The 10,227-nt window shown below is 36.7% G+C and overlaps 2 protein-coding genes across 4 annotated transcripts; one reads left to right on the top strand and one right to left on the bottom strand.

Annotated features, from left to right (window-relative positions):
• The first annotated feature begins 4,391 nt into the window (after positions 1 to 4,391).
• On the top strand, positions 4,392 to 7,673 carry LOC122042966 (probable sulfate transporter 3.4). The gene is made up of 13 exons (XM_042603375.1): positions 4,392 to 4,834; positions 4,909 to 4,957; positions 5,031 to 5,238; positions 5,316 to 5,487; positions 5,576 to 5,641; positions 5,746 to 5,859; positions 5,941 to 6,057; positions 6,148 to 6,274; positions 6,350 to 6,636; positions 6,703 to 6,893; positions 6,982 to 7,067; positions 7,151 to 7,227; positions 7,315 to 7,673. The coding sequence occupies exons 1-13, from the start codon at positions 4,496 to 4,498 to the stop codon at positions 7,450 to 7,452; spliced, it is 1,971 nt and encodes a 656-aa protein (XP_042459309.1). The 5' UTR covers positions 4,392 to 4,495; the 3' UTR covers positions 7,453 to 7,673.
• LOC122042967 (FCS-Like Zinc finger 10-like) lies at positions 7,406 to 9,316 on the bottom strand. 3 transcript variants are annotated; one of them, XM_042603378.1, is made up of 3 exons: positions 8,131 to 9,316; positions 7,903 to 8,066; positions 7,406 to 7,423 (listed from the first exon to the last, which is right to left on the bottom strand). In XM_042603378.1, exons 1-2 carry the CDS (start codon positions 9,021 to 9,023, stop codon positions 7,913 to 7,915), a joined length of 1,047 nt encoding a protein of 348 aa, XP_042459312.1. In that variant the 5' UTR covers positions 9,024 to 9,316; the 3' UTR covers positions 7,406 to 7,423; positions 7,903 to 7,912. The 3 variants fall into 3 exon arrangements, with proteins under 3 accessions (XP_042459312.1, XP_042459310.1, XP_042459313.1); XM_042603376.1 differs by lacking the exon at positions 7,406 to 7,423 and adding an exon at positions 7,817 to 7,843; XM_042603379.1 differs by lacking the exon at positions 7,406 to 7,423 and having other exon boundaries at positions 7,817 to 8,066; positions 8,131 to 9,030; positions 9,229 to 9,309.
• Between the last annotated feature and the right edge of the window lie 911 nt (positions 9,317 to 10,227).

Genomic DNA, 10,227 nt, shown 5'->3' with positions numbered 1-10,227 from the left:
CATGTAAATCAGCTTTTATTGCAACAAAAAAGTAATTATATTTTTATTTAATTATAGGTAGGCATTGGAACGAGTGAATTGTCATCTATTTCACATCAAATGTATCGTTTCTTCACATTCTATTTTTCAATCAAAAAATTATATTTTTTCAAAATTACTTAAAAAGTAATAGAAGTCCTTTTTTTAAAAAAATAATTAAAATTATTTTAAAATATCAAATTATTTAAATTGATTATTACAATCATTATAGCAGTCATTAACTTTAATAGTTATAATACTTTTAATATTTTAAATTTTTAATGATTCTTATTAAATTTAAATAATTTTAACCTTTTTTTAATATAAAATGCTTTTCTTTTTAGATTAGCTGAATTAATTTATTTTTATGTTACAGAAACTAGAGATGGGTCGGCCATGGCAAGGTAAGTTAATTCATTAAAGATCCATCATTTATTTAATGTGATGGGTGGGTCGTCATCTTGATAGATTAAAAAATCACATTCTAATCCAACCGAAAATAAGTTACAGAGTTAGATAGGCTAACTCATCAACAAATATAAAAATATGAAAAAAAAAATCCTTTTCTATTTATTGAATTTTAGAATGGATTGAATTTGATTGTTTGTAAATAAACCTTTCTCGACAAATCTTCAATAAAATACTTTTCTAGACAAATCTTCAATAAAATTCTTAATTTTTAATTTCACACTTATACATATTATCCAATTTAATTGGTAAAAAAATCCATAACTTTTACTTTATATATATATCAATTTTAACTTTTTTTTTTCTTCCTTCTGAATTTAGGGGTCAATATGGAGGGGGGGGGGGGGAATATTATGGCGTTCCACCGATGGAGATAGAGGATATCATTTTTTGTTCTGTGTAAAAATCGTCCCTCCATACTTGAATTTTTGGTTCCACCACTGAATATAAGTTTGTCATGGATTGGTCTGTCTAGACCTGTAAAATTTTAATATAATCTACTTAAATTATTTAATAAAACGGGTCAATCCGATAAATCCAATCTAAATTTATCAATAAATAATGGAAATACATGAAAAAATTTGCCAGTAAACTCATTTTTCGCTGTAGTGAAAATACTAGTTAAATTAAATTTAACGACTAATGATAAATTATATATAATATGAGTTTATATATATATATATATTATTAATTAATTTTAACAATAAATTATCTGTCAAATTTTTAGTGTTAAAATATTTAATTAATAGTCTTTTCTTAACATGGACGGTGAATTATAGAAAAAGTAAAGGTGTGTGTATAACACTTATAAAAATTATAACAACGAGAAAGAAAGATAAAGGAAAAATAAAATTTAGCGGAAACAATAGTAAATAAATTTTCAAAAATTTAAAAGAATTTTTATAAAAGGTATCAATTTAATAAATATTTTTAAGTGACTTTATTGGTAAATATTGATTAATAAAAAATTAAATTATTAATCAAATTTTAATTAGAAAAATATAAATTACTCAACTCTAATTTGATATTAAAAAAATTAAAATTATCGATGAAATCTAATTTTGACTAATAAAAAATAAAAATTTATTATTCAAATATAATTTTGATCATTAAAAAATATTATCAAATTTAAGTCAAAAATTAAAAATTACCTGCTACATGCTACAGCTTGTAAAAAATTTAAAATTTTACGGGTAAAAAATAAAAAATTAATGAACAAATCTAATTTGAGTCGTAAAAATTAAAATTACCAACTAAAGTAAATTTTAGCTAAAACTTATTTTAACCAATAATTTTAAACACTCATAATCGATGATTCTCTAGTAATGTTCTATGTCCGACACGTCAGCAAAATGGACATACAACTCGGAATCAGAAAACCTCGAAAAATTGAGATTTTTCTTGATTCCGGGATTAATGAGTTTTTTTTACCAAAAATGTCATCCGATAAGAGAAAAATAAAAAAAACATAATTAAAAATTTTAAAAATAAAAAAGGTTAAAAATAAAAAATTGAAAAAAATAGGAAAAACATAAAAAATAAAAAAATAGAAAAAACATAAAAAATTTTAAAAAATAGAAAAGCATAAACAATAAAAAAAATATAAAATATAAAAAATTAGAAGAAATAGAAAAAACATGAAAAATTAAACAAACAAGTTTTTGTTATATTATACCTAAGTTGAACTAAAAATATTTAGCTATGTTTTATTCTCTATAACTTTGATTATGTGATTATCTAGTAATTATATTTATATATGATAACTTGAACCAAATATATCATAAAACAAAAATCTGATAATAAATAATTGAGAGTTTGAAAAAATATAAAATAAAATTCAACTATATATATATATATATATATATATATATATACCATTAGTCTATGCCCTGAGCCTGCCGCTATAAAAGCTATTGTTACTACATAATTGTAATTAAATCCTAAATCTTAAAGTTTAAATTCTAAACATAAAACTGAATACTATTATATCAAAATATTTTTATCAACTTAGTCAAAATTATTTAATTTCATCAAAATCACTTTAAATTAATTAAAATCATTTTAAAATAATTATAACAATTATTTAATAGGTTCTATGCATTATAGCTGTTATAAAATAACTTCTACATATTATAACAGTTAGAACAAGCTTCTATATATATAAAACTAAAATAGTGGCGTTGCCTTGAGTTGACCTTAGCAACTACCTAGTTGTAATTAAATTCTAAATTTTAAAATCAAAATACATTATATCAAAATATTCTTTATTAACTTAGTCAAAATTATTTAAAATTTATCAAAATAATTTTAAATTAATCAAAATCATTTTAAAACAGTTATGACAGCTACTTAGTAAAAAAAATGATAATCCTAATTAGTCTCATTGACTATCTCTGAACTGACCAGTCCGATCTCACGGAAATTTTCCACCGATCACTAGGATAAATTGAGAAACGCACGCGACGACCAACTACTTAGTAGGTTATATACGTTGTAATTATTACAGAGTAACTTCTAGACATTATAGCAATTAGAACTAATTGCTACAATAACATTAAGGCTACGTTTGGTTGAGTGTAATGTAATGTAATCTTGATTATATTACTACGTTTGGTAATGTAATGTATGTAATATTTGATTACAAGAATGATTACATTCTTTTGTTTGATATCTATTATTTTTTATAAGCAATGTAATTCGTAATATTATTAAATGACAAAAATATTCTACGATCTCTACCGACGACCACCACACCTCTACAGAAGCTTGCAGCAACCAGTGGCCACCGCCGTAAGCCTCCTCCGCCGGTCGTCGCCATCGGCAACCGCTGATCATCGTCGGTCGACGGCAACCGACAACAACGACAACCGTCGGCGGCGGCGGCCAAAGGTGGCTGGCGGCGGCGATGGGGGGCGCGGTGGTCGCCGGTGGTCACGGGCGGCGGGGGTGGGCGGCGGTGGCCGGTTGTGGTCGCGCGGCGGCGACCGGCGGTGGTCGCCGGCGGCGGCCGACGGTGGTCACCGGCGATGACCGGAGGTAGTCGCCGGTGGTGGGTGGCGGCGAGCGGCGGTCACGGGTGGCGCGAGCGGTGGCGAGCGGCGGTCGCGGGTGGCGGCGAGTGGCGGCGAGCGGCGACCACGGGTGGCGGCGAGCGGCGACCACGGTGGACTGGGGGTATATTCAACATTTAAATTTTGGTTAAATGGTGATCTCGTAATGTAATCGGATTACATAGTATTTGTTTTGTAATTCATATTACAAAACTTCATTACTTTTGTAATCCATATTACATTACATTACAAGTTTAAAATTAAACAAAACAAAATAATCAACCTTGTAATGTAATTCTGATTACATTACAAGACAGATTACACCCTACCAAACGTAATCTAAAAATAAAAAATAACGTTATAGCAAGTACTCAATAACTTTTATATATTATACTAACTATCTAATTTCTAGATATTATAATAGCTATTAGTAACTACTATAATACTGTTGCATATATAATAGATATTTTAAAAATAAAATGTATGATGGATGTTTTGAGAGGCCTTTTTAATTTTTGCTTATTTTCCTTCCTATAAAAGGGCGCACGTTTGGAGAGCAATGAGTTCTTTACTTGTTTCATTTTTTTTTGTGTGACTGCTCTTCCTAAAATTGATTAGGATTCATCCCCTTCCTAAATGACTATGACTACATTGATATATAGTTGATTGTTTTTTAGTATTTTATTGGTAAAAATTAAAAGGACATTTTTGAATTATAATCATAAAAAAGGCATTCTTTTTTTATTTATTATTAAAATGATATTCCATTCTTTCATTTATATTTTTAAAAATAATTATACATGTTTTAATTAGCAATTATATGATTAAAATGGAGGGTCCTTGCTCATCACTGTGATCGCCTAAGAACACCATTCTTCGATTCACAGGAAGTGGAATTCCTTAGCTTTCTTCGATTCATATACTCCATTACACCACGCAAGCTTCAGTTGCAGATAGACATGGTGGGAAGCCTGAGCATGGTGGAGAGTTCCGCAGCCGCGAGTGGCCTCGAGGATCCCATGCCCCTCTCGCGCGCCGCCATGGCCCCTCCGGAAGTCCACAGGGTCGACGTGCCGCCTGAAATCTCCGCCTTCCAATGCCTGAAGCTGAGGCTGCGTGAGTTCCTCTTCCCTGACGACTCCTTCCACCAGTTCAAGAACCAGCCTTTCCTCAAGAGCCTCGCCTTGGCGCTGCAGTACGTCTTTCCGATCTTCGCCTGGGGCTCCGACTACACCCTCAGCCTCCTCAAGTCCGACGTCATCTCCGGCATCACCATTGCAAGTTTGGCAATCCCACAAGTACGGGCGGACAGTAACAGTTGTCACTTGTCTTGTGGACAATGTCTTACCGCTGGTTTCGTTTACTTTGGCAGGGAATTAGCTACGCGAAGCTTGCTGATTTGCCTCCCATCGTCGGCCTCTGTGAGTTTGAACGCTAAACTTAAATGAAAATTGAAATGGCTAATTGTTGAACTGGAATTTTCTCTTCTGGCAGACTCTAGTTTTGTTCCGCCATTGATTTACTCTGCTCTTGGGAGCTCAAGAGACCTTGCTGTTGGTCCGGTGTCAATCGCATCGTTAGTGATGGGATCCATGCTGAGGGAGGAGGTCTCCCCTAATAAGCAGCCTGCCTTGTTTCTTCAGCTAGCCTTCACAGCTACATTCTTTGCTGGTGTCTTCCAATCTAGCTTGGGCCTTTTAAGGTAAACAAAAAATAATATATATATATTTTTTGTGTTCTGTAAAATTTTGAATCTGAAATCTTGTTTCTCGCTCGCAGGTTGGGATTCATAGTGGACTTCCTATCGAAGCCGACACTGACAGGGTTCATGGGGGGAGCAGCAGTCATAGTATCACTTCAGCAGCTCAAGGGATTGCTCGGAATAGTTCACTTCACCACGAGGATGGGATTCATTCCGGTGATGCAGTCTGTTTTCCGGCACGAGGGAGAGGTAAAAATGCCCATTTTTGAAGGAAGAATCGCAAAGGTTTGTCGAAATTATGGTGCTTACTATCAATCTTTTCTAACGATATGAGCAGTGGGCATGGCAAACTGTTGTTATGGGACTCTCCTTCCTTGCTTTCCTATTGATCGCAAGACATATTGTAAGAACTCATGCTTTATAACACTTTTTTTAAGATAGATAATTCAATTTTGTTGAAGTAAGAGACTACAAATTTTAAGCTACTCTTGATCTTGAATGACTCAGAGCCTAAGGAGACAGAAGCTTTTTTGGGTATCAGCAGCAGCCCCTCTGACTTCAGTGATCCTGTCCACCATCCTTTCCTTCGTCTTCAAAGCTCCAAACCATGGCATCAAAACAGTAAGAATTTTCATCGATAGGAAGAACAGAAACAAAATGAGAGTTAGCTCCTGTTCTAATGAACTTGTTGATTTCATACAGATTGGGCATTTGCAGAAGGGACTGAACCCTCCTTCAGCCAATATGTTGGACTTTGAAGGCACCTACTTGAGTCTTACAATTAAGACAGGAATAGTTACTGGAATCTTGGCTCTTACAGTAATCCTACTAAACCTTTTCGATTCATTCAGTTTTGTCGATGTTCAGCGGCTAAAAGAGAAGAGGAGTTAATTGACAGTGGATTTACAGGAAGGAATAGCTGTGGGAAGGACATTTGCTTCTCTAAAAAATTATCAGATCGATGGTAACAAGGAAATGATAGCCATAGGAATCATGAACATAGCCGGATCTTGTGCCTCTTGCTATGTCACAACTGGTAATTAACCCAACACCTTGAAAGAAAAAAAAAAGTAACCGAAACAGAATTTGAAATAACCATAAAGTCTTCCAGGTTCGTTCTCTCGATCGGCCGTGAACTACAATGCTGGAAGCAAGACAGCAGCGTCCAACATTGTCATGGCAACTGCAGTGCTCTTCACAATGCTATTCCTCATGCCTCTCTTTTACTACACTCCCAATGTCATCTTATCCGCAATCATTATCGCCGCGGTGATTGGACTTATCGATGTCAAAGGCGCATTGCGGTTGTGGAAGTTGGACAAGTTGGATTTTCTTGCTTGCATGAGCGCGTTCTTTGGGGTTCTTCTTATATCAGTGCAGATGGGCCTAGCCATAGCTGTAAGCATTCTTTTGCAGAAATTTTGGTAACAAGCTAGGCACTTACGGTTATGTCGTTCTATGCAGGTCGCAGTTTCGTTATTCAAGATTTTGATACAGGTCACTCGGCCGAACACAGTTGTCCTGGGGAATATCCCAGGAACAAACACCTACCGGAGTGTGGCACAATACCGGGAAGCTACAAGGATGCCATCGTTTCTAATTCTTGGCATCGAGTCCCCTATCTATTTCACCAATTCGATGTATGTGCAAGAAAGGTTAGTTTCATACTCGTGCCAATATAAGGACTTACCTTATCTCAGTTAGCGATTCAAATCAGCAATACTCAATCACATTCGATGTCAGGATCTTGAGATGGGCTCGGGAAGAGGAAGAGAGGATCACAAAGTTAGATGAGAATCCCCTCAAATGCATTATACTAGACATGGCCGGTGAGTTAAAGCATTGTGACTATGACGAATGCGCACAAGTTAATATACTACTTTGTTGATGATAAGCTTTGAACTTTACGCAGCTGTAACGGACATAGATACAAGTGGCGTTGAAGTACTCAAGGAGCTGAAGAAGATACTCAACGAAAGGTCACTTGAGGCAAGCGTTTCATACCGTCACTACAACTTAAAGTTTGAATCTCTAGTTTCCAACTTACTAGACATGTCTGAAAAAAATGATTTGCAGCTTGTTCTGGTTAATCCAGTTGGGCAAGTAGCACAGAAGCTATCTCAATCAGGGACTTGGGAACTCTTTGGATCCGATCGCATCTTCGTGACAATTGGGGAGGCCGTTGCTGCATCCGCGTGCAAGGTCAATGTATGATTATTTTTTTTTTTTTTTTGTCGAGTTGTCTTAAAATTGGACAAAACATAATAGAAACAAAAGGGATATGCATCAAGCAGTGACAAGATTCTGAAACATTGCCTTATTCGAGCTCTTGATGCAAGAGATTTTGAGAACAATAATAGAATAGAAAAACTTATATCCGTTCTCATTTAATCTCACTGCTCATGTTCATTTATGCTTGGGAATTGATGTTTCATAAGATTTGGTTTGAGTGATCCAAAATTTGCCTCATTCATACCATCAATTTAGAAGTTCTACAAGAGAGAAATATGAGAAGAACCAGGAGCCAATGCAGTGGTTGACACTCCTCACTGATCAAAACCAACCATGATCTTTTTTCTGAGGTTTACAACCCATTAACAGCACTCTGAAACAAAGAAATGAATGTTGCAAACGATCGATTTCACAGAAGATTTAGCTGTTTACCTTGTGAATTTCAATGCTCACTCTGTGAAGCCGAAGCCATCTCATCAAGCAATGACTCCTCATGGAATGATGGACCTGTAGAGCCATCTGAAAATATCTCCATCTTTTGTTCCATCAATCTTTCTTGGTCACAGCAATAGCAGCTGCATAGAGCTTTATTGCCACTGCAATGCGAACAACATTATAATCGCAAGAAACTAATGTCAAATAAGATGTTCGAGGACTAACCAGCATGATAGTGAATCTTCCTCTGCTTTACTATCAGAATTCTTAAAGGATGATGATCTTATGAAGTGGCTCTCAAGTATACAATCTCCAAAGATATGAGTCATTTTTGGGTTAGGACCATGAGATGTAATGCAAGTGTAATCCTCCGATTGCTCGATCTCGCTCGCAAAGAGTGTACTAAGAAGTACATGAGAAGAACCAAAAGATATTGGGAGGGACCCCAAAACCCTCTCAAAGTTGGGGGCTGACTGAGCCTCTGAATTCAAGTGGGTTGTGACATTGTTAGAGGATTTAGTAGCAAGCAAAGATGAACGTCCCGTGTCGACGGAACAGGACCGCAGAAATTCAAACTCTTCGCGATGTAACTTAGCCTCTTTCGATTCTATATTCAGCCCTGGAGAACCAGAATGAGGTTTGGGTGATCCAAAATGTGGCTGTGACAAGATTCCATAGTCATGGAGTAAGGATTTCTTGTGAGTGGAGACGACGTTGTTCTTCATGTGCTTCATCTGTAAACCAAACACAATGTTCCTGTTGCCAACATGCCCTGAGGCCTTCTTCCCCCATGGCGTGTTGTCCTCATCCTCATTGCGAGAATCAAGGAGGCCAAGGCCAACCCTGCTGCTGCTGTCCCAACATTTAAGCCTGCCATTAGTGCCTGCAGGTGTGGGGGAGCCAGAGCCAGGGCTGGAGAAGGCCTTGTCAAGGGGAGATGTAGGGCTCCATACTGCACCACGGTCTGATGGCCACTTCCCGGTGAATCCCACAAGCAAGCCGGGGACACGAAGGAAGGAGCTAGAAGAGCTCTTTTTCTCCACACCATCAGAGGCTGCGTGAGACATGAGGTGCCCTTTGCTTTGCTCCTGAACTGGTCTGCTCCTCTTTCTCAGCATCCAAACTCTGGTTGTGGCAAAAGCTCAAACAGGTGAACGGGCAAAGAACCAATGATCAAAGTCCGAAGCACCAGGAAAAACCAAGATTTTTTTTTTTTTTTTTTACACGAGAAGGATTCGTACAAGATTCAGCAACCTCAAGAACAAGAATAATTCATCATATAAGATTTCAGCAATCTGCAACAAGAAAGAGATGAAGAAGTACAGAAAGACAGCAGGCGGAACTAAAGTGGTTGGGCTTTAGCTGCATGCATGGAATTCAAGGCAGCTCTGTGGCTGCTGCTGCGCTCCTTTCAATCATATTCATCAGTAGACAAGATCGATTTAACTTCGTCCATGGTGAACAGGAGGAAACAGTGGAGTGGTGCTCCAAGTGGGAGTGAACAAGGTCGGAGTTCGATCGAGATGACGTGGCCTCGCTGTGGCAGGCGGGCCCACGACAAAATCTTGTCTTGGATTTTTCTTGCTTTGTCTAGTGTACTGTTTCCATAATTTTACGATTTCAAGGATCCATGCTCTTCCATCAAAATAGAATGATCACCAGTTGGAATAATTTAAACTAATGGGCATTGTTTTAGTAAATTTAATCCTTCATTTTTATGAGATGTTTGTAGTAAAAGTTAGAATATGTCATCTGACGGTCTCATACGACTGGTCCGGTCACATGGTCATACCTAAATTTAGGTAAATAAAAAATCTACAGTTGATCATTATGGGGAGAATGTTTTTCTTAACTTTATTAAAATTCGACATCTTATTTATTAGAGTAATATTTATTCCATAGTAATCAATTCAATCATGTCCGGAGACATTTGTGGAAGAGATGATGATCTTGTATTAGGGCGTTGTCATGTTGCTCGAATGGATGATTCCGAGGATAAGATACAATATTGTAATAAAGAAACAACACAGTGCTTGTGCTTTAGCCTCTGCACCATTATTTTGTTCGTGCTCAGGTTGCATCATCATCAGCAGCTCCAACAGCAAGGGCGCGGCAGAGGCAGCCAACTGACCTACTCGGGTTGATCTTGAACTTATCTCAGGCTCTTAAGCTACCTTCCTTTCTTTCTCGTATTCTTTTTTGTCTCCCATCGCTGATCGCTACAGCCTTCTTCTCAACATCGTCAGCAGAACGTCGTCAGCCGTTGACTCCCGGCGTAAAGTCTGGATAGACTATAACGTGGCTCGCATTGTACAATAGGGG

This window comes from Zingiber officinale, chromosome 2A, assembly GCF_018446385.1.
Source record: "Zingiber officinale cultivar Zhangliang chromosome 2A, Zo_v1.1, whole genome shotgun sequence".
Taxonomy (NCBI): Eukaryota; Viridiplantae; Streptophyta; class Magnoliopsida; order Zingiberales; family Zingiberaceae; genus Zingiber; species Zingiber officinale.
This window is presented reverse-complemented; position numbering and strand designations above follow the sequence as displayed.

Bases quoted from the DNA above. Each gene is read 5' to 3' on its own strand.
- LOC122042967 (XM_042603378.1), bottom strand. From the start codon at position 9,023: ATGCTGAGAAAGAGGAGCAGACCAGTTCAGGAGCAAAGCAAAGGGCAC. The intron at 8,067-8,130 runs GTTAGTCCTCGA...TTCGCATTGCAG, and splicing joins GAAGATTCACTATCATGCTG to TGGCAATAAAGCTCTATGCA.
- LOC122042966 (XM_042603375.1), top strand. From the start codon at position 4,496: ATGGTGGGAAGCCTGAGCATGGTGGAGAGTTCCGCAGCCGCGAGTGGC. The intron at 4,835-4,908 runs GTACGGGCGGAC...TTACTTTGGCAG, and splicing joins CAAGTTTGGCAATCCCACAA to GGAATTAGCTACGCGAAGCT. The intron at 6,637-6,702 runs GTAAGCATTCTT...CGTTCTATGCAG, and splicing joins AGATGGGCCTAGCCATAGCT to GTCGCAGTTTCGTTATTCAA.